Source organism: Meyerozyma guilliermondii, genomic scaffold (assembly GCF_000149425.1).
Source record: "Meyerozyma guilliermondii ATCC 6260 scaffold_5 genomic scaffold, whole genome shotgun sequence".
Lineage (NCBI taxonomy): Eukaryota > Fungi > Ascomycota > Pichiomycetes > Serinales > Debaryomycetaceae > Meyerozyma > Meyerozyma guilliermondii.
The window spans coordinates 692,270-714,687 of NW_001809796.1; the positions used below are offsets into that span (position 1 = coordinate 692,270).

The 22,418-nt window shown below is 43.5% G+C and overlaps 9 protein-coding genes and 2 non-coding genes across 11 annotated transcripts; 6 read left to right on the forward strand and 5 right to left on the reverse strand. All coding sequences in view use genetic code 12, as the record gives it.

Annotated features, from left to right (window-relative positions):
• Positions 1–1,380: 1,380 nt before the first annotated feature.
• On the forward strand, positions 1,381–3,204 carry RLI1 (Fe-S cluster-binding ribosome biosynthesis protein; the record flags this gene model as incomplete). Its single annotated transcript, XM_001483545.1, has 1 exon — positions 1,381–3,204. One exon carries the CDS (start codon positions 1,381–1,383, stop codon positions 3,202–3,204), a length of 1,824 nt encoding a protein of 607 aa, XP_001483595.2.
• Positions 3,205–3,619: 415 nt separating this feature from the next.
• Positions 3,620–3,701, forward strand: PGUG_06010. The gene has a single exon. It is a non-coding gene; the product is annotated as a tRNA-Ser (tRNA).
• A 76-nt stretch (positions 3,702–3,777) lies between these two features.
• On the forward strand, positions 3,778–5,454 carry ARX1 (putative hydrolase; the record flags this gene model as incomplete). The annotated part of the gene is made up of 1 exon (XM_001483546.1): positions 3,778–5,454. One exon carries the CDS (start codon positions 3,778–3,780, stop codon positions 5,452–5,454), a length of 1,677 nt encoding a protein of 558 aa, XP_001483596.1.
• An 854-nt stretch (positions 5,455–6,308) lies between these two features.
• On the forward strand, positions 6,309–7,073 carry BMH1 (14-3-3 family protein; the record flags this gene model as incomplete). Its single annotated transcript, XM_001483547.1, has 1 exon — positions 6,309–7,073. The coding sequence occupies one exon, from the start codon at positions 6,309–6,311 to the stop codon at positions 7,071–7,073; it is 765 nt and encodes a 254-aa protein (XP_001483597.1).
• Positions 7,074–7,479: 406 nt separating this feature from the next.
• Positions 7,480–8,670, forward strand: CDC12 (septin; the record flags this gene model as incomplete). Its single annotated transcript, XM_001483548.1, has 1 exon — positions 7,480–8,670. One exon carries the CDS (start codon positions 7,480–7,482, stop codon positions 8,668–8,670), a length of 1,191 nt encoding a protein of 396 aa, XP_001483598.2.
• A 119-nt stretch (positions 8,671–8,789) lies between these two features.
• ARO80 (Aro80p) lies at positions 8,790–11,402 on the forward strand (the record flags this gene model as incomplete). The annotated part of the gene is made up of 1 exon (XM_001483549.1): positions 8,790–11,402. One exon carries the CDS (start codon positions 8,790–8,792, stop codon positions 11,400–11,402), a length of 2,613 nt encoding a protein of 870 aa, XP_001483599.2.
• A 4-nt stretch (positions 11,403–11,406) lies between these two features.
• On the reverse strand, positions 11,407–13,491 carry PGUG_04329 (Zn(II)2Cys6 transcription factor; the record flags this gene model as incomplete). The annotated part of the gene is made up of 1 exon (XM_001483550.1): positions 11,407–13,491. One exon carries the CDS (start codon positions 13,489–13,491, stop codon positions 11,407–11,409), a length of 2,085 nt encoding a protein of 694 aa, XP_001483600.2.
• Positions 13,492–14,379: 888 nt separating this feature from the next.
• Positions 14,380–15,252, reverse strand: PGUG_04330 (uncharacterized protein; the record flags this gene model as incomplete). Its single annotated transcript, XM_001483551.1, has 1 exon — positions 14,380–15,252. One exon carries the CDS (start codon positions 15,250–15,252, stop codon positions 14,380–14,382), a length of 873 nt encoding a protein of 290 aa, XP_001483601.2.
• Positions 15,253–16,605: 1,353 nt separating this feature from the next.
• On the reverse strand, positions 16,606–17,871 carry PGUG_04331 (uncharacterized protein; the record flags this gene model as incomplete). The annotated part of the gene is made up of 1 exon (XM_001483552.1): positions 16,606–17,871. One exon carries the CDS (start codon positions 17,869–17,871, stop codon positions 16,606–16,608), a length of 1,266 nt encoding a protein of 421 aa, XP_001483602.2.
• Positions 17,872–18,034: 163 nt separating this feature from the next.
• PGUG_04332 (uncharacterized protein) lies at positions 18,035–21,301 on the reverse strand (the record flags this gene model as incomplete). Its single annotated transcript, XM_001483553.1, has 1 exon — positions 18,035–21,301. The coding sequence occupies one exon, from the start codon at positions 21,299–21,301 to the stop codon at positions 18,035–18,037; it is 3,267 nt and encodes a 1,088-aa protein (XP_001483603.2).
• Positions 21,302–21,415: 114 nt separating this feature from the next.
• On the reverse strand, positions 21,416–21,505 carry PGUG_06016. The gene has a single exon. It is a non-coding gene; the product is annotated as a tRNA-Phe (tRNA).
• Positions 21,506–22,418: the final 913 nt, after the last annotated feature.

The window sequence follows — 22,418 nt, forward strand, 5'->3', positions numbered from 1 at the left end:
TGGTATTACTATTCTAGGTGTAGAGGAGACGGTCAATGTGTCTGCGACGTGGTCTAGCTGTAGGTAGATCTTAATGCAACCTAAACGGTTGATCTCAAATACATTCTTGTGCTTTAAGGAGTATAGTAGTTCGTACGCCTGGGCTGAGCGGGGATTCTGCGAGTCGGCTTTGGCAGATATGACCAGCTAGAAAGTTTTGAGCTGAATCCGAGACTTCTTCGTGCTCATCAGTGCATTTCGAGAAGGTTTCTGCTGAACACTGAGGGAACTGTCCATCTATGTTATGGGCAACGAGGCGCAGTAGCCTCTAGTTTACTTTGTAGTCTCTCAGCCAGAAAAAGTGTCTTGTGAGTGAGCACATCACCAAGCAGCTGGCGAAGTTGTGGCATGTGTCAACATTCCCACGCTGAGTAGTTGAAGATGTGAAAGACTGGTGATGACAACAGTATTTCTAACATGTAGAACGACCTCTGTTACTTGGTGACAGCGCATATCAAATCAATAAACGCCAAGTAAACACTTCTTCAATCATCAGGTTTCATTTTTGCAGCCACCACCTGTTCCAGCCCAGTGTATCAGTCATTGTCATTTCCATCCCGAAAAACCAAAAGCCAACAACCGAAATCATATCCACTCTGAGACAAACATGCTCATGTCCATTGCACATCTGCTGACATGGTACTTCCATGTACATGTTTCTCTCGAGTGGCGCCCCTAGTTGTTTCAGTACTAGCTTGATGATGGCGATATGATCAATTTGATCTCGCAAGTTCACTTCACCAACTTTAGCGCCCATTAAGCAAATACTGTGGGTCTGCCGGTTCCGGGAATACATCAAAGAACCAAAATCACCAAAACAACACCATAAATAGGGAACGATTGCTGATAAAACAGCCCCCTAAAAATGGCATATTGGTCATATTAATCGAATCGTATTCATCCACATGATGCAGTTATGTCTAAATCACACCAAAGCCCAAAAACTGGGTCAAAACAACATTTTAAAATACCTCTTACTTCATCTCCTAAGAAATATTCGGAAGTTTTTGAAATACGGATCTGCTTCAAATATATATCGGATAACGCCGTCCGGGTAAGTTTTTTGTTCCTGTACATAGTATAAGACCAATACGAATACCCACGAAAATTTGTAGCGTTCTTGAAAGTATGCATCTAATAAGTTGCCTAGGCTTTCTCTTCGCAAACAACAGATTTGCGCATACTCGTTTCTTGACTTTTTTTCTTTTTTTCTTTTTTCTCCACCAATCACAAGGCGGCAGTTAGTAACAATCTCAAATTTACGCCGCTTTTCTTATTTGGTGCGTAATCTGGAGCACTAATATTGTGAAAAATTTGTGCTCGCCGCACTGCTTCTTCAGTATGAGTGACAAGAACACGAGAATCGCCATTGTCTCTACGGACAGATGCAAGCCCAAAAAGTGTAAACAGGAATGCAGAAAGTCATGTCCTGTGGTCAAGACCGGTAAACTTTGTATTGAAGTGACCCCGGCTTCAAAAATTGCATTTATTTCCGAAACTTTGTGTATCGGTTGTGGTATTTGTGTGAAGAAATGTCCGTTTGACGCCATTAATATCATCAATGTGCCTACAAATCTCGATGCCGAGACCACTCACAGATACTCTGCCAACTCCTTCAAACTTCACAGACTTCCTACTCCAAGAGCTGGCCGTGTTTTAGGGTTGGTAGGTACTAACGGTATCGGTAAAAGTACTGCCCTTAAAATTTTAGCTGGTAAACAGAAACCCAATTTGGGACGTTACGATGATCCACCAGACTGGTCAGATATCTTGAAGCATTTCCGTGGATCTGAATTGCAAAATTACTTCACCAAGGTTTTGGAGGATGATCTTAAGGCTATCATCAAGCCCCAGTACGTGGATAATATTCCTCGAGCTCTTGCCAAGTCGCCGGTGAAGGATGTTTCTGGTATCTTGAAACTGAAGTTGGAACGTAAGGAAGTGTGGGATTATGTTCTTAATGTTCTCGAATTGCACGGTGTCATGGATCGTAATGTGGCCGATTTGTCTGGTGGAGAATTGCAACGTTTTGCTCTTGGTATGACGGTGATCCAAAAGGCTGATGTGTACATGTTTGACGAGCCATCGTCGTACTTGGATGTCAAGCAGCGTTTGAGAGCTGCTGAAATCATCAGATCATTGTTGGACCCAGTGACTTATGTCATTTGTGTGGAGCATGATTTGTCTGTGTTGGATTACTTGTCTGATTTCATCTGTATTTTGTACGGTGCACCCTCCATTTACGGTGTGGTGACGTTTCCTTCGAATGTTCGTGAAGGTATCAATATTTTCTTGGATGGTCACATTCCTTCTGAGAACATGAGATTCCGTACCGAGTCGTTGCAGTTCAGATTGGCCGATGTGGCTGATGATATGCTTCTCGACAGAACCAATGCATTAAAATATCCCGCTATGGAAAAGACCCAGGGAGATTTCCACTTGTCGGTAGAGGCAGGTGATTTCACCGATTCGGAAATTTTGGTGATGATGGGTGAAAATGGTACCGGTAAAACTACTTTCTGTCGTTTGTTGGCCGGTGCTACTGCTCCAGACAATGGTCAACAAATTCCTAAGCTTAATGTTTCCATGAAGCCACAAAAGATTGCACCCAAATTCCCTGGTACTGTGAGACAATTGTTCTTCAAGAAAATCAGAGCTTCATTTTTGCATCCTCAATTTCAAACCGATGTGGTGAAGCCATTGAAAATCGACGATATTATTGATCAAGAAGTGCAAACTTTGTCTGGTGGTGAATTGCAACGTGTGGCTATAGTGTTGGCTTTGGGTATTCCCGCTGATATCTACTTGATCGATGAGCCTTCTGCTTACCTCGATTCGGAGCAGCGTATTATTTGTTCCAAGGTTATCAGAAGATTCATTCTTCACGCCAAGAAAACCGCTTTCATCGTTGAGCACGATTTTATCATGGCTACTTACTTGGCTGATAGAGTTATTGTATTCGATGGTCAACCATCTAAGGATGCCAATGCCCGTGCTCCCGAGTCTTTGTTGACCGGTTGTAACCGATTCTTGAAGAACTTGAACGTTACGTTTAGAAGAGACCCCAACTCGTACAGACCTAGAATCAACAAGTTGGACTCGCAAATGGACAAAGAACAAAAGGCATCAGGAAACTACTTTTTCTTGGACAACACCGAGTTGTGATAGCATAGGGCTACGGCCGTGTATACTAGGATGCAATAGCATTAATAGAAGGATATGGAGATGATGTAGAAATGCAGAGGTAGAAGCGAGAGAAACGATAACCGAGGCTCATATCGTAGTTCTGATTTTCTTGAGGTGATTTCAAAAATGTGAATTATCCTGCATATGTCGCCATACTGAATCAAGTTCTATGACCCATTTTGAGCGAGTCTGACCCGATTTTCGCATTTGTGTGAAAGTCCAGGATTTTCGTGTCAAATAACCAATGCATAATACCTGGGCACAACCGTACACCAATACACAAGGTACCCAAATATATCAATTATTGAATTACTACGCAAGGAAAATGTTTTTGAAGGAATAGACATGGCAGAAAGGTACTTAATACCAACGCCGACATCTAATTAGCAGTTATGGCAACTTGTCCGAGTGGTTAAGGAGAAAGATTAGAAATCTTTTGGGCTTTGCCCGCGCAGGTTCGAATCCTGCAGTTGTCGTCAATTTTTTTTAGTTTTCCCCAGAAGTAAAGGCATCGCATCGCGAAAAAAATCTAGAAACTTAGTCTTTACAACTATGCAATTGGCAGTCCACGAAGACGATGCCGACGTCTTGTTGCAGCAAAAGAACAAGCTCGATGACAAGGTCTTGGATAAGTATCGTGTTGCTGGAAAAGTAGTACAATCAGGGTTGAAATACATCATTAATTTGATCAATGATTCTTACCATCTTGGTACCAATAATCCATTATCGTCTCAGGAAATTTGTTATTTAGGTGACTCGTACCTTGCCAGACTTCTTGCCAAGGTATATAACAACGATGTGAAAGAGAAAGGTATAGCTACTCCTGTGACTGTTGAAGTTAATGATATTGTGGGAGGGTTTTCACCAGAAATCGACGATGAGACTCCTTACATTTTTTCAGTGGGAGACATAGTTACCGTGTCTCTTGGGGTTCAAATCGATGGATATACTGCCAACGTATCACATACTATTGTCATCTATCCTCAGGGTCACCAAGTGGATAGTAAACCTGCTCCCGAAGGACCATTAGTTGGTGCGAATGCTGATGCCATTTGTGCTGCTCATATTGCCACTGAGTCATTGGTGGCCCTCTTGGGTCTTGCCATGAGTCCCGAGAAGGTTCCTACAGTGTTGGGAACTGAATCAGGAAAAATTACCGGTAGTCAAATACGGTTGTTGGTGGATACTATTGCTGCTCAATACAACTGTGTGGTGGTTCCAGATTCCAAGGTTCGTCGTGTTAGAAGGTTTTTGGCTGGTCAGGCCGAGGGAATTGTTGCGGAGAAGGATATCAAGGGTGTAGTGTGGACTGAAAGAGACCAAGAACTTGGGTTGTTGAAAAATGCCAATGCCACTGGCGATTTGGTTTTGGCGGAAAAATCCAAGGCTCCAACGGCTACAACCACCAGTGTTATACCTACCGATGATTTTGTTGTTTTTGCGGGAGAAGTGTACAGCATTGACATCAGAATGTGTTCTATTGGTTCATTTGAAGAACCTGGTATCATCACCCTTGACGAAATCGACCAATTTACCGGAAAAAATAACCAAGAAAACCAATTTTCCACCCGTCCCACCATCCATATCCGCGACTATGCCGTTCACCATCAACTTCGGTTGAAGTCTTCTCGTAAACTTTTGGGTAAAATCGATAAACGGTTCACGGTCTACCCATTCAAGTTAAGTTATGTCTCCGACAGCTTTCCTTTCGTCGATGGAGACGTTGAAACACATTTAGAAGGTGCCAAAAAAGAGGTCCAACAGCTCAAATTGGGATTATCAGAGCTTTCCAATCGTCGTCTTGTAAGATCTCGTCCAGTTCAAGTTGCTCGATTTGTCCCACTTGAAAAAATTTTGCTTACCGACAACACCACCGGGCGTCATGGAATTGATGCGGAGAAGCCCGTTTTACCAGGCTTGGAAGTACCTTTACCCAAACTTGGAATCTCGTCGCTTAAATTGAAGTCATTATTGAAGCACAGCAAATCGGTTCCAGTAGCAAGAGAAAGTTGCACAATTGTGTTGAATGAAGTAAACAACGATGTTATCCGTCTCAGCGGCAGCGGAGCAGCTAATCCTAGCTGGGTCCACTCGCAATACCAATTAACTGGTGCAATGGCAGACACCGTCAACCAACTTTCCACCATGATGAAAGACAAGAGATTTGGAATAAATATCAAGGAAACTCGCCCGTATCGTGAAGGCAAGGAAGAGATGGACATGAATTAGCATGAATAGGTAGAGAAGTAGAAAGAAGAGAAGCTGTAAAGTGGTGAAAAATAGTGAGGTGCGCTGAAAATTGCAAAAACTGAAATCAGATTTGAAATCGAAATTAAACGAAATTGAATCAGGATTGAATCCAGTATTGAATCAGAATTGAAATCGAAAAAAAAGTTAACAAGTCAATCCAGAATTGAAAATAACCAATGTAAATTTTTTTTCTTCTTCTTTGGTTTAATGATTTTCTTTCAGATTGCACTTCCTAAGCCTTAGTCGATGACATAAGCAGCCGCAACGTTTCCCAAATTCTCTCAACCTGCCAATGGCAACTAAAGAATTTCCCTTTGTGCGCCACTCGCGTGCCTCCCGCTTTCCTTATTGGCCATGCTTACCTAACCCGCCCCCGCGCGTGACTAAGCTGAGGTGAGGCGGCGACGTAAGCAGGCGCCGCGGGCTTTTGTGTAACTTCGCGCTCAAAACAGAATTGGACACCGGTCGTTCAAATTTAAAGGTAAAGAAGCGAATCTACGTGACTAACCAATTTTTTGCCTTTGCGATTTGAGTCCTGCAAGTCTGTTTACACGCGACAAAACATACTTAGAACCGTTTAACAGTAAGTATCATCGCCATTTCCTCCGATTATTTTTCCGTTTTCATCATTTTGCCCACCGGCAAATAGGGAGCAAGGATCGACGATTTGCGTTATTGAGGCGTTGTTTGCGAGTGTAAGCGCATAGTATGGGCAATTGATAGTATGAAGTCGTAGGAACGTGATTGATTGATGATTGATCGTTGTTTTTCTTGCCCCCCTTGATTTTGGTTGTTATTGTTCTCAACTCCTTGAATTTTGTTTACTAACTTAGATGCCCGCTTCCCGTGAAGACTCTGTCTATCTCGCCAAATTGGCTGAACAGGCCGAAAGATATGAAGAAATGGTTGAGAACATGAAGGCTGTTGCTTCGTCCGGCCAAGAATTGTCTGTGGAAGAGCGCAACCTTTTATCCGTTGCTTACAAGAACGTCATTGGTGCTCGCCGTGCCTCGTGGAGAATTGTTTCCTCTATCGAGCAAAAGGAAGAGGCCAAGGGTAACGAATCACAAGTTTCGTTGATTCGTGAGTACCGTACCAAGATTGAGGCTGAGTTGTCCAAGATCTGTGAAGATATCCTTTCTGTGTTGACTGATCATTTGATCTCTTCTGCTCAAACTGGAGAGTCCAAGGTGTTCTACTACAAGATGAAGGGAGACTACCACCGTTACTTGGCTGAATTTGCCATTTCTGAGAAGCGTAAGGAAGCTGCTGATTTGTCGTTGGAGGCTTACAAGGCTGCATCCGATGTGGCTGTTACCGAATTACCTCCTACTCACCCCATCAGATTAGGATTAGCATTGAATTTCTCTGTGTTCTACTATGAGATTTTGAATTCTCCTGACAGAGCTTGCCATTTGGCTAAGCAAGCTTTTGATGACGCTGTGGCTGATTTAGAAACTTTGTCAGAGGATTCTTACAAGGATTCTACTTTGATTATGCAATTGTTGAGAGATAACTTGACTTTGTGGACTGACTTATCTGAGGCCCCAGCCCCAGCTGAAGAACAGCCGGCAGAGTCCAAGCCTGAGGAGGAGTAAATTCTGTGATTTGTTTGTTTCTTACGTTTCGCAATCACTTTTCTCCTTTTTTGACATAAAAACATAACATAAACTAGGAAAAGATTGAGGAATGTACAGAGTTGAGTTAGATTCGCTCTGTGTTGTTTATATTATGTTGTTATATTGTTGAATAAATTGTTACTGACAACTCGGCTAACACCTCGGTACACCACTCCGCGTAAAGATCGTTGAAGTTTTCATTGCGCGCGTGTAGAATTTCTAACAACAAATAACAACATGCCCATGTCCGAACCAGTGGGAATCGCCAATTTACCGAACCAAAGGTATGTACATCCAGATATGGTGCTGTTATCAAGCTGTGAATACTTAGATGTTTTGAAACTGAGTTTTTGATTCATATTAATTTTGATCGTGGCTGACGCCAATGAACACGAGACGAGTTATTTCAACGATGACATGCTCATTCACCCTTTTACTAAATACTAACTATAGGTATAAGATAATCTCGCAACAAGGGGCCACTTTCACCATCATGGTGGCGGGAGAAAGTGGTCTTGGGAAAACGACATTGATCAATACTCTCTTTCATTCGTCGTTAAAACCATACCAAGATCCCAATGAGAGACACAACAAGTTTACATCTCCACAGCAAACCGTAGATATCGATATTGTGCGGGCCGAGATCGAAGAGAAGAACTTTAAGGTTCGTCTTAATATCATTGACACTCCTGGATTTGGTAACAATGTCAACAACCAGGATTCGTGGGCACCAATAGTCGATTTTATCGACGACCAACACGAGCTGTTTATGAGACAGGAACAACAGCCACGCAGAACCCACAAAAAGGACTTGAGAGTCCATGCCTGTTTATATTTCATCCGTCCTACAGGTCACAGTCTTAAGCCACTCGATATTGAAGTGATGAAACGGCTCTCAACCAGAGTGAACTTGATTCCCGTGATTGCCAAGTCCGACACTTTGGCGCCACAGGAATTGGATGCGTTCAAGTCTCGCATAAGAGATGTCATTGAAGCACAAGACATCAACATATACACCCCTCCATTCGACTACGACGACCCAGCTGGAGCCGAGCACGCCAAGCAATTGATCGAAGCAATGCCATTCGCCGTGATTGGATCTGAAGACGAGTACGAAGTTGCACCTGGTCAATATTCTCGTGGAAGAAGATACCCATGGGGATTAGTTGAGGTGGAAAACGACAAGCATTGCGATTTCAAGAAATTGCGGAGTTTGTTGTTGAGAACCAATATGATCGACTTGATTTTGCTGACAAACGAGGTTCACTTCGAAGCTTACAGGCGCCTCAAATTGGACGATAATGAACCTAGTGGTGAAGCTAACGGAGGTGTGAGCGACGAGATTAAGAAGGCTATGAAACCTCGTAGACTGCACAACCCCAAGTTTAAGGAAGAGGAGGATGCGTTGAAAAAATTCTTTACCGAGCAAGTCAAGGCAGAAGAGCTGCGGTTCAGACAGTGGGAAAGCAACATTGTTAATGAACGAAACCGTCTCAACCTGGACCTTGAAGAAATGCAAAGTAAGTTGAAGACGCTTGAAGAGCAGGTGAAGAAGTTGCAATTGACCAAGAGATAAGTAGGACGGCGTTATCAGAGATAAACAAATTGTATGTTATATTGATTGTAGTAAGAGTGCATGCAGGCCCCCACCCCACTAATCTTCAACGGTTATTCGCGGCAATATGAGGAGACAAGATGGAGCTGCAACGGTTCAAGCGCAACTATAAAGCATGTCTCAATTGCCGTCTACGCAAAGTTAAGTGTGACCTCGGGTCTGTGGATAATCCTCGTGAGGGAAAATGTGCCAGATGTCTTCGAGAACGAAAAGATTGTGTTTTTGTGGAATCTCGTCGTGGAGGGTCTGGTACGAGACAAGGTTCAAGTGGTCATAAAAGTCGTAGTAACTCGCTCACGAATGTTCACTCAGGTGGTTATAGTGGTGGTAATAATAGTGACCAAGAACTGGGGCCATATGGAGAAGAAAGTGCTCCTAATGGTCCCGCTGATCTGAAACCAAATCAGGCAGAATCAAGTAGTCATTTTTCCACCATGGAAGGAGCACTTGTATTTTTAGCACAGGCTGCTGGAACGATTGCCAAAGCGGACGAGCGAGATAATATCGATGGAGTAACAAAACATCGGCAAATTGAGGCTGGTATAGACAAACAAGAAACTGGATCTGGAGATAATTCTGCTCCCGAATCAGGAACTGAATCTGTGCCGTTGGCTGCCTCGCTTTCAAATATCCTAAACAACCCAACTCGGCCCCCAGGAGCTCCGGGAATGGCAGAATTGGCAATGGCTCTGACTCGTCCAAGACTCACTGTTCCTGCAGCAGATGGAGTTTATCTGGCTAGACCTCAGGCTTCTAGGTACCTTTCCAACATTGAGTACATAGGACCAGATGGGCTATTGAGTGAACAGGAAGCAGAGATGTTGGTAAATCTTTTCTTTACCACGATCCACCCATTCTTTCCTCACGTTCCCAAATTTCTCCATTCGCCAAAAACACTTTCTGGGTACCCAATTCTCTTGTGTGCCATTTTGACCATTGCCTCGAGGTACTACAGTCTTGAGCCCAAACATGGAACTCTGGATGAGAAATCTCAGGCCAGAAATATCGAATTGCACGATAGACTATGGCTCTACGTTCAGCGACTTATCTCGCAAACTGTATGGGCAGAAGCATCCACGAGGTCTATTGGAACAATCTTTGCGTTCTTACTATTCACCGAGTGGAATCCCAGAGCCATTCATTGGCGGTGGTCGGACTATGCCAATCGAGCCGATGATCCTGACCAAGATAGTGCTGCTGATACAAACTCTAACGATGTCAACTTGGCAGGTTTAGGAGCCATGAGAAGAAGCTACCGAATGGCATGGATGCTTATCGGCTCTGCTGTGAGATTGGCTCAAGATATGGGGTTCATGGAGGTGAGTGCCAAGACGTTTCTCGCTACTCATATTGCCGAAATCAATTCGGTGATGAACATTTCTCGAAGATCCATGTTGGCTCATTCGTTGTCAGAAGTTGATTTGGACGAAGATGACGCCACTGAAGAGGAAATGGACGACGAAGATGAAGATTACAAGATCCTCAATATGAGTGAGGAAGAGATCAAGAGACTCTCGGCGGAAAGTTCACTAAAATTCACCAGAAATCAAAAGGCCAAAATTGAGCTTTTACAGATCATGTCGTTGGGCCATGAGTCTCTTTACGGCTACAAGGCTCAGCTTGGTGCCCTCTCTCAGCGCCAAAATCTTGCAGTGTTGAATATCATCTCACCACTTCTCAACAGTTGGGTCCGCAAGTATCGTGAGTTTTTGGTCCCTTCCAATGCAAAGTTACTTCACAATTCTACCCAGGGCCAAAGCCAGTTTTTAAACCCCAACTCAAAGCTTTCTAAAGAGGTTTCTGAGGCCATTGATAGAGAGTCGTTTATATTCGAGTTCCATTATGCTCGACTCTACATTTACTCTTTGGCACTCAGTCCGTCTCCAAAAAGCGAAGACGACAAGAAAGGGAAGAGAAAAAACAGAAAAGTCACTTTGAAACTAGATGAGCTTTCAAAGTCTGCAAAGTATATCGAGATGGCATTCACGTCAGCAAATGAAATGCTTTCAGCGGCTCATCGAATTCACAAATTAAAGCTACTTCGGTTCATGCCCGTTCGCTGGCTTACTCGAATCGTTAGAGCTGTTGCTTTTATTGTGAAATGCTATTTGACTATCACAGCTCACAAAAGATCATCGATTAGTGGAGCTGCTAATACAGAATTTGATTCCACAATTTTGTCGCTATCCATGATCTCCGTCGATGAAATCATGCAAAGCATTCAGAAAGCAGCCATCACCCTTCGTGATTGTTCTCCAGATGAACTTCATTTGTGTACCCGCTACTCAACGGTTCTCATGTACCTATGCTCAGAAATGAAGACAAAGGCTAAAATGTTCTCGTCGATGGAGGAGGACGAGTTTCCCGCTCCCAAGCGAAGAAGACCAAATATGTCCTTTTCTGGTCCATCTTCAAGAAATGATGTGTTTGGACATGTTCCATACTTGCAAACAAACAGTGATCCCGTCACTCCCATGGGCTCGTCGCGGGTCAACTTGCCCGACGCTGCAGAAGAAGCGGGAACGAGAGAAGACTCTCCTTACCAAAATCTCGTTGGTGACAGTGAGGTGATGGAATGGTTTATGAATAACCGTGATATTGGGTTGGACTTTGTGGGTCCTTGGACGGAAATGATAGAACAACAACTCGCTACCAACGAGTTCAATTTCGACCAGGCCCTAGACGGTTCTTGAATGCTCACTGTTTTCTCAAATACTTTCTGGTTCTTTCGGTTCCGTATATGCTGATGGGAAGACCTCTGAAGTTGTCCCATGCTTGGATCTTACTTATGACGTCGCAAATGAGTTCCTGGGTATTTTCGCTGAGATTTTTCATGGACGGATTAGCAAGTTCTCCTTCAGCATCAAAAAGATTCATCTCAATGAACCCTTTTCCACCTTCTTTCTGATAGCATCTTGAAACACTTGAACTGAAAGAATTGTAATAGGGTAAATCGGAAAAGGTGTTGATTTCCTTAACGGTCACATAATCCTGGATTTGAGCTTCTAAATTGAGTTCAAAGTCCACCTCGTCAATCTTTGTCAATATTTGGTTCACAACAAAAAGTTTGTTCATGCAATTCTGAGCGTTCACATTACCCTGAGATGCCATGAACTTGAGCAAAGCTATGCCAGCATCAAGTAATTCAAATCGACGTCCAGTAAATGCTGCCATTATATGGATAAGAATCGCTGAAAATAGATGCTGACTGTCAAAGAAACCCAGAAGAAATAGTCTGTTATATTCGTACAACCTCAAGAGCAATTCGGTGGTAGCACTGGCTGCTTCAATGCCTTTGGAAATGGCTGTTTCAACTTGCTTGGGGTTCTCGATTATGCTTGAGGACTGGCTATTGAACACTAGTGAAAGCAATGGTCTGGTGATCAAGATCAAGAGCTGGTGGTAACGCAAGAATAAATTGGCTACCACCCGTCCAGCCTTTTGAATCAAGTTGGCATTACGGTACTGTTCCAAAATAAGTTCTTCAAAATTTGTCAAAAGCTCATTTAGACATCCCGTAATGTTCTTGATGAGTAGACTCTGATTGAATTTGTCGGTGTTGATATAGTTCAAGGAAAAAGTTCGAATATTGGGCCCGTAAATGAGACGAATGTACTTCGCCACATACTTGGCCAAATGAACGTTATTTTCAAGGATCACTCTATCAAATGGATCACCAATATCAAAAGTGTTTTCGCAAGGGAGGTCGACATCGGTATCGGTATAATCAAGATGTACGGGCATATTCATTTTGGCAGCCCAACCCACATCGATGACAAAAACAGTCCACCACAAGAGCTTTGTCTTTTCTTCACGAATTCTATAAACTTTATACTCTTCAGGATCCAATTCCGCTGGCCGTTCCTGTTGTCTGTGGTATCCATTAGCAATTGCTGAACGAACGGCAACTGCAAAATAATTATAGACTGTATTGTACCGATTCAAATTTGCCAAGTAGAGTGCTAAGAGCAATGCACTTTGAATGAATTGCAAGTCCACTATTTCGTGATTGAGTGGAAAAAGCGACGATGCTAATAAATAATTACGCATTCCTGGAACGGTGTGAGCGATGTCATTGGGAGGGACATTAGTAGGAGGACGAACAATGTTGAGAAGTTGTTCACCAAAAGCCATGATAATGAAAAGATAACACAAGGAAACCTGGGAAGGTGGTTGAGGCAACGTTGGAGAGTTTTGACGGCGGGCGGTTTCAAGATCGGCATAGAATCGGTAGCAGGTATCGACAATGTTGAGTAGTACTGGTAAGTCCAATAAGTAGAATTCCGATGAGTATGTGCGGTATACGGTATCAATTAAGCTCAAAGTGTACTGTTGGGGAGGCATTTGATATTGCATGTAGTCATAATGACCAGAAGGGAATTTTTCATTTTGGTAATCGGGAATCAAGAAATTTTCTCCGAAAGAATTTGCCTCTTGATACGACAGAACCCCCGTCAACGGTGCTCTCTTTTGTATGGCACTTTCACTGGAATGCTTAAGACCATCAATGCTATTGGATATGCTGGAAGTGGCTTTTTTATCTTGTTTGAGAAGCATTTCAACTTGGTTGACTCGAGCATAAAGTCGATTCAAGTCACTTTCCATCACCACAACCTTACGATCCTTGGTAGGGTAGATGCATTCGCTCCCACGGTTCACTGTTTTGCAATTGGAGCATGCTGGACGTTCACCGGAACATTTGATCTTGCTTATTTTGCATCGTGTACAAGCATAGTGACTCCGACCAAACACTTTGATTGGTTTTGGGCGATTTTCGCTCATATTTGATGTAGTTTAAACGAGGAAACCGGGATCCAAAGCGGGTTAAATTAAAGGAATGTAGTTATGAAAACCCGTGTTTTTGTGCCGAGGAAGTCGAGTCGAAACCAATTTTTTCTGGCCTAGACGCTAGTATAATATGTTATGGGCACGGCTCCAAGTAGTTGGGGTGGGAAGATGGTATTTTGATGAGTTTCTGGCCCTTTTTACCTAGTGGACCATGCCTAGCAAGAAAAAGAAAACTTTATCTAGAGATTGATTCGAATGATCGGGTTGTGCATATAATTCAGGTCGCAACACCTGCGGTCCTGATTCAGCCTTACGCTTCGAAATAAGCTTCCTAGCTGAAATTGGAATGTCGGTCAGGTGGAATTAGAGCGTATTGATTCTCCCATAAGCAAACCCAACACGATAATGATTAGATAAGTAAAAGCCGTTTCTCGCTTATGCGCAGGAGGTGGATCTGTCATGTGAAAGCCTGGGTTGTGGTCTGATTGAACTGTGGTGGATTCGGTTGACCTCGGATGGTGGTTGCATAGCGTCTAAAGTGGAAGTTTTGGGGTTGGTGTGAGATTATGCAAAGTTCGCATACTGCGAGATCATGCACATGCTGGTGCGAGGACCCTGAATCAGATAATGAAGAACATGAATTATTGTAGAAAACATAGTTTATAGAAAACATAGAGTAAACCTAAAGGGCAGTTAGATTATCAATGTACTGAGTAGGGCTAGCGTTGTTTCAGAATTTTTCAATTTTTCAGCATTTCCAGCATTTGAGCATTTTTCAACATTTTGCAGCTAATTCTCAGCTACCTTCTTCAGCATTTTTCATCTACATTCTTCAGCTTTTTTTGACTTTCCTTTATTCCCAAACCAATCCTATAATACAATCTATACGGAGAAAACCTCGATTCTGGCAGATGCCTTGTTCTTGGCTGTAACTACACAGTAAGCAGCACCCTGCAGTTTGTCAGCACTTGAACCACTAACACTATTGTAACCGGTCTTGGAAGGATCTATTTCACAGTCCAATCCGTTACAGTCACCCTCGTTGTCACAGGTGATTCTAATACCAAAATTGGGCTTTTGACCATTGAAATCATCAATGTGCTTAGGGTTCCAACCAATCTTGACAAAAGTATTGCCGTTTTTGTCAGTGTTAGCACCAGCAACGTATGGAGCCCAGTTTCCAATTGGCTTGCTCTTTGTTCCCCAAACACATCCATCGTCGGTAGAAACACCTGGAGCGTTGATATAGTAATGAGCAGCAGTACCAGCCCAGTAGTCAGGACCTGGAACTGCAAGAGTAGTATTACTCTTACCACTTTGAGCATTAGTTGGAATCAACATGGCTTCGTTACCTGGTAAAACGGTTTGGCAGAAAGCCACATCTTTGTTAGCTTTGTTGTTCACCGACACAGTACCTTCACCATCGACACAATAGTCTTTATCGTCAAATGGCTTAGAAACGGTACCATCATTGTTACAGTATAATCCACCCTGTTCAGACAGTCCTGGAGTGTAAGAAGTAGCCTTTGGGTTCCATTGGGCCATAAGCTTACCAGAAGGACAAGCATATGGACAGTAAGAACCACTGGTACACTTTTGGTCGGGACTCAAAGCCCAACCTTGGTTACTGGCTCCAGAAATGCTCACCAAACCCTTACCTTCAGGCAACGAGCAGGTGTTGTCTCTCTTGTTCAAAGGAGCGGCATTGACAGCAAAAAAGAATGAATAAGCTGCGATAATAGTGGAATACTTCATGTTGTAAGGAATGAGTTTGCTAGATGACAAAAGAATGAAATCAAATAGCTAAGATAATGAATGGATTATACTGGTCGGTTTAACATCGAACCCCAGGATTGGCTTGGTCTTATATAGCCATCCACATCTGAAAAAATACTACCCTTCTCCAGGTCTAGATTTGCTGCAAAGTTTGATTGAATAAAAAAATCACTTTCATTACCCGATCCGTCAAAGTGCATGCGTTGACAACGGCGCGGCGACAGGTGTGAAAAACGAGAAGTTGAAATCCGAAAAAAGTCGGTGAAAAGAGCTCCCGATAAACAGCCGTCGAACGTCCTCGAGTATCAAGAGTCACTTGTTCATATTGTCAAACAACAGCCACTTTCGTGGCATTCTTCTTGTTTTTTTACAGTTTGACACTTTCACCAAAGCGGAAGTCCAGGCGAGCATATGCACGACACGCATATGCGCACATGAGATCTCGGGGACAGGAGCACTTCGGTTAAAATACAAAGGGGACATCAATAGCCGGTTGCGGGCACAACCAGTTCGATTACGTCTCGCTTTGAGTCGTATATTTTCGCCAAACAAAAGAAAATTTGATCTCCACCCTATTTAGCCTCCATGAGATTTTGCGCTAGCAACAAGTTTTCTGGAAGCTAAGATCAAAATATAGCATATTGCCACCATTTGCGACACTTTAGGTGGCAATACCTTTGCCACAGCCACTTCTTTAACTTTGGGTCGACCGTGCTCTTGGTCCCGAATCTAGACCTTCTCGTACACAGGCCGTGAAAAATTCAATGCGGCGTTGCCTATTGTACGCAGTCCGGCTTTAAACTTTGGACCACCTGCCCAAAATGGAAGCGACAAAAGGGGATAATCCCATGTGGTAGTAGTATCCTTTTGTGGTAGTAGCCCCTATGTAGTATTTCCCAAAGCGTAAATTGCTGCCGGTTCCGGCGTTAGGAACTGGTTTCAGGTTTCGGCCTTTGGCTTATCTGCAGTACCTCATCACTAAGATTTCGGGTCTCACCGACAGAGTATGGACCTCGCACATCAAGTGAAAACCAACCTCGAGCACTACCATTTATGGACGCAGGTTACGATCCGAGAAATATTATGTAATGGGGCCCAGACTGCGGTAGTGCAAGGAATACCCCCGGAAGTGACCTCGGAACTGATTGAATGGATTATTCCGGTCGATTCAAAGGGACATCTTGAAACCGAGCAATTTGGGCTGTGGTTTTCTGGAATCGAGACATTGCTGCACAGGCCCAAAAGAGTCATTGTAGCCATTGTAAGTGATGACTCGAGTGTAGTGTATTATTACGTACATGATGGGATTACAGCTCCCAGTAATTGATGAAATTATACGGTAGACAGTTCGTCGGTGACGTAACCGGAATATCTTGTTGCAGCCAAACTGGCATTGGAGCTTATGGCGAGTCTGTTTCTCACCACCGATCGGTGACTCGATGTTTTGCTTATGGGAGCATTGTTTACCGACTCGCTTTCACTGCCATAATAATGTTTCACTTTGAGCGAATAAGTGTCTTCGTCGCTTTCAACTCCGTCAAAGTAGGTTTCTAAATGCTTAGGATTGGGTTCGGAAGTTGGAATATCAATGAAAGATGAGTCTTGGGCGCTCATGGGTGGTGGTTCGTGGTTTGGACTATGTTCGTTGACATGATGGAATAAGGTTCCAAACTTGTTGAATTCAACCATGAATTCAAAAAGATCCTGTTCATTAATGAGTTGACGTCCAAATTTCATTTTTTCGTAGAGTTTGATCAACTTTTCTATTTCCGGAAGATGTTCTGGAAGAATCGTAGGATCATTTGCATAGTGATCGTATAAATAAATAAAGATCTCTCGCATTGAGTAATTGGGTGGATAATCGAATCGATGAATAAACGTTGAATTTTCTCGAAACTTGTCGCCCAAGCTTCGAATCACATCTTCATAACACGACTCAGGAGGAAAGTATGTTCCTGCCAGCGTTGGTCCAAATCTATCGGCATTTCTTTCTTGAACGTAAACTGGCGGTGACAAGCCAGGGTGATTTATGACAGAGTCACAGTACATAGGTCCAGCCTTTACCTTTACAACCGTCACACAATGCTTTAGTTTCTTGTTTATCATCGCCACAGCACTCTTGGGAAGGTCTCCCTCGCCAGGAATGTACATTGATCTCGTGGGAATGTCATTTAATGCCATTCTGTGCTGGAAAATCCGCAGAAAATACATCACAATGGCCACTACAAGAAACACAACACACACGATGATCACAATAAAGAGCTTGATTCCCGGTGACGATGCTCCAGACGTTTGTGCAATGACATCTATGGGAGTTGGGGATGCCAAACCAAGAAGAAGAATCGTCAAAATGAACAAAGAGATGGAATATATCCATCGAAACACTCGTCGGTGCAAGCCAAACGTTATAAACCGGGACGAGTCGACATTAGGGGTATATGTGGAGTATGTGGCACTATAATTGATGGGATTAGGAGCAGGATCGTCTATAGTTGTGGGATTGATATCTGAAGAAATGGATATTTCTGAAGGTACGGAAAGTTCATCATCATCATAAGTTGACCCGGAGGTTCTCTCGAAACGCGCTCGTCGGCTCATGTTTTGTTTGTAATGGTTTCTGGTGCTATATCATCAACCTCTAAAGTGTTTGTGGCTTGTCGTTTATCATGATTTTGCTGCGGTGCTATCGGTGCACTGGGTGTCAAACCATGCTACTATGAGACTATACACTTTATACCGTTTATTGTTCGTTAGTCGTATGCTATTCCTCGCCAGACTTCAGATCAGGATGCTCCGGCTGGCTGGGAGATGGTTTTCTGTTCTTGAGCATTTGGAGCTGGGAGCGTTCTTGAGGCGTCAAATTTGCGACCTGAGGCTGCTGTTTGCGAAGCTGAACTTGAGATTGAGGTTGTTGCTGTTGCTGTGGTTGTTGTTGTTGTTGTTGTTGTTGCTGGTTGATACGGCTCTGTTGCTGCTGCTGGATGTTAGCCAAATAGGTGGCTGCAAGTTTCGTGACTTGTTCCTTCGTCAAGTTTGGATTCTTGTTCTGGATCGAGTTGATGATGGCAGACACCTGGGCTGGAGCAAAATGAATCCGGGATTTGGAATTGTTATTTGAAGGTTGAACTTGGTTATATCTGAGATTGGGGCTTGCGACTTGTCCCATTTGTGGAGATTTAGCCTGGGTTCCTGGAACCATTGGCGGGCTGCTGCTGCTGGGCCCTTGTCCACCTGCAAGATTTACACTCCGGTTCATTTGCGGACTGTTACCTGAGTTCAACGCTTGGCTCATCTGGTTGAGTTGCTGAGTTGGGCCCTGATTGCCGGGATTCATTCCTTGGCCGAGTTGACCAGCTTGGTTTTGTCTGCGCTTCAAAAGAATCTGCTGGATTTGCTCGGTAGTATAAGGTGTACCATTGGGAGAAGTAGGGCGTTTCATGGGCATTCCACGTTGCTGCGCCGGAACTTGGGGTCTTTGACCTTGAACCGGGTTTTGACCTGGAGCTTGAGGAGACGTTTGCAGTTGCATGGCGTTGGCACCGGGTGGTGGTTGACGTATTTGGCCCTGTGGAAGTGGGTTTGCTTGACCCAATTGAGCCTGGCGAGGCCCTAGTTGATTTCCTTGTGCTTGTGCTTGTACTTGTGGATCAGCTTCGCCAGCATTGGTCGCTCCGCCTTGTCTCTTCTGCTGCGCAACTGCCGCCATCATCCGCGAACGAGTGGCCTGTTGGTTAACATACGCTTCGTGGATCGACTTATCTCTCTCAAATTTAAGTTTCGAAAGTTCAAGTGGAGTGGGGATTCTGTCAGTGGGTCTCTTCTGGGTGGGTGTTCCAGTAGGAGTGGCAGTGGGTGTTGCTGAATTCACTTCATTTCGTTTCTTGTTCAACTTTGCAAGTGCAATCTCTCGTTTACGCATACTCTTTCTCATGGCATCGAACATGGATGCCCATCTCAAACGTCTGTGGCCCCGTTGAATCGACTCGTTTCCTACACCTAAAGGAGAGATTCTCCTCTTGGTGGTCAGTTGGGCTCCGTGTGCATGTTCTAGCCACTTTTGTGCGTGATGTGCGTACATACCTTTCATGTCAGAAAACTGGAATTTTTCATTCAATTGGATGTACCTTTCAAAGCATTGCCATGGTGTTCGACGCTCAATGTTCGATTCGTAACGTTTGAGAGTAGCTGATGGTGACAGAAGATGCTCGGAAATCACCTCCCAATTGAAACAAAATTCCGCAACATAGTGTATCAAATGTTTGTCATCTTCAGGAAGCCAAATCGTCGGCAGCCTGTACTCGATATTTTTGATCAATGGAGGTTTCGGTGGTTTTAAAAAGTTGAAGCGGCGGTGAGCATTAATGCTGAAAAGCCCGCGTTGATATTCTGGAGGACCAGTGTTCTTAGTACGCTTTGTGCTCTCCTTAACCACAAGCTTGTACCACATATTGTCCTCCTCGAACGGATGTATGAGTCTAGATATTGGAACCATGGGCGAATCACGAGTGGTGAGAGGAGGCTTTGGATGCTGGATTTCATCATTATCAAACCCATTGAACTTTGGCAAATGGGTGAAAATGGACTGCTCGAGTCGAGGAACCTCAGAAAAGTCCATGTTGAGGCGAAATGGATAGCCTGATGAGATTGCGTCGCCGTGTTTCTGGGGTATGAACAATGGTCCTTGGGGTTCTTCAACTACTATAGGCTCAGATGTGCCACCATTCAAAGCCTGAGGATCCAATGTTGCAGTTTCTGTATTCATTTCACCGCCTTCATTGTTAGCGGGAGTTTCGTCCAAGACAATACCTGTAGCGGACACAGCTTGTTCAGTTTCATTTCCTGGAAGATTAACTGAAACGGATTCTTCTTTGATATTCACTTCTTGGTTAGCGACCTCAGATGGCAAAGATACAGCGTCTTTTCCTCCTGTAGGAGCAGGGAGGGGCAGTTGCTCGACTATTTCCTGAACGGGCGCTTCCTCAGGTGCAGCAGCTTCTAACTCAGAAACAGCCTCTGGCATCTCAGCGTCGTCATCCAAGTGCCTAATAGGTTTTGGTTGAATACAAACGTCCTTTCCGTAAGTCCAATAGTCCTTTATAGCCTGGGCTATCATGACGCAAGATGCTTTTTTGAACTTGGTGCCCTCGCGGAAATCAGTAGCCATCCACTTTCCTTCCATGATCAAAGTATCCCAGTGTGGTCTCACATCCTTCTTGAACGGATCGTCGAATTTACGAGGTTGACGCAACGACCACTTACCTTGTCTTTTTAATTCTTCAATTCGAGAGTACAACACTGCTATCTTTCCCTCCAACAATGCCAGTTCAAAGTTCTCCGTGAACAATGCTTTATGGCTTCCAGGAAGAAGCTTGATTAAGGGAAGCGTTTGAGTGAGATAGTAGAGTTCGGAAAGTGAAGACACTGCGTGCGGATGGGTGGGATAGTGTTCTGGAGCTATGATGATATCAAGGTCAGCAAGAGACTCGTTAGGAGGTTGCGCGTGTGGAACCACCACACCCAGGGCTTCCTTTTTGACGTAAACTTCTTCGTCAGGTATATTGATTTTGTGATGGACTTCTTCAAGCTCGCTGAACTTTCTCTTGTTAGATTCCGACAATACAATTGGCTCAGGTTTGGCATTTTGCGAGCTATCTCGATTGCTTTGTACCTCTGGATCTCTGTGTGTTTCTTCCTTGTCTGTAGTACTTGGTTCTGTTTTCTCTGACTCTTTTGATTTCTGTTGCGTTTCTGGTTCATCATCCTTAGCGGCTTCTTTCGATTCCTGGCGAGATAATTCATAAGCTTTTGTAAAATTGGCACGCACAGTAGTCTCTAGGTCGCCATTATAGGCCGCTGTTGTCGGTAATGAGTCCAAATCAAGGCCATCTTTGATTGATATCGAGTTGAAGAAATTGGAAAATTGAGATTCTGGGTCTATAATCGTAGTTAAAAGTGGATCAGATGTGATTTGTATTAGCTCCGATACCTTATTCTTCCATTCCGACTCCAAACACTCCTGATCGGACATCTTGGAGGTGGATAACTGTGGTATGTTGTGTATATTTCAAATACTTTCAAAGTGTGTGCGCGTGATAGACGAGTGATTATCACGTGGTCTTGCCTAAAGAGGAAGCAAAAAATATGCGAATTCTGTGGATCGAACACAGGACCTCCAGATTTCTTGACTGAAGTCGACTTCAGTCTGGCGCTCTCCCAACTGAGCTAAATCCGCGAATTATAAAGGGGAAGGAAAGTGAGAAAACATGAGCAGACCTGAGGGAGAAAGGGGAAGTAAATAGAATTTCAGAGAATAAATGGAACCAAAATTTGCCTGTTAGATACGGTTCAAGTAGCAAGCTAACAATATTTTGTTTCTACTGTGGTTAATAAATTTGACACTTGTGCAAAACTTCAAAATTTTGCAACATTGTAAAAATTGAAAATACGTCTATAACCTTAAATTTCATAACTGTGAATTCATTCAGTCTAAATTGATCCTCATCTCGTCTTAGTTTTATATTCAATTTTTATTTCCCTTTCTTTATACTTTCTCCTAAATATCCTAAGCAGACCGCGCACCGAATTTCTTCTCGACTGAATCGCAGAAAACAATCATGGACGTAGTAGGAGGTCAGGACCTCAATGGTGCCTTCAAAGTTATCAATCTTGCCGTGGCAGTCTTGGCGGTACGTATAAAGACTCAAAAGATTATAAATCTCAACTAACACAGGTTTTATCAGGATTCTCACAATTGTTCAGTGGTTTGTACGTATAATCATGACACTAAAATCCACCGAAAACTAACCCAGTCAATCAGTAAGTATCGAAAACCAACAAGCACAAACCATTATCTAACCCAGTTTATCCTAGGTCTTTACATCGTTGTATTTGGTGGAGTTGTAGGACTTCTCGGTACGTATCAGCTCCATTGCTTCAACAGATTTTGGTTGTATTAACACAGAATTTAGAGTTCCTCCTGAGGCACAAACGTACGCCTCGTTTCTCTTTTCCTTCATAGGAAGAGGTATCTGTAAGTATGAATTTGTGGAATTTTTCAGTTGAAGCTAATATAGTTTATACCCTTATCGGAGCCATTATCAATGGAGCCAGCGTGTTTCGGGTCATTGCAGGAATCTTGATCTTCA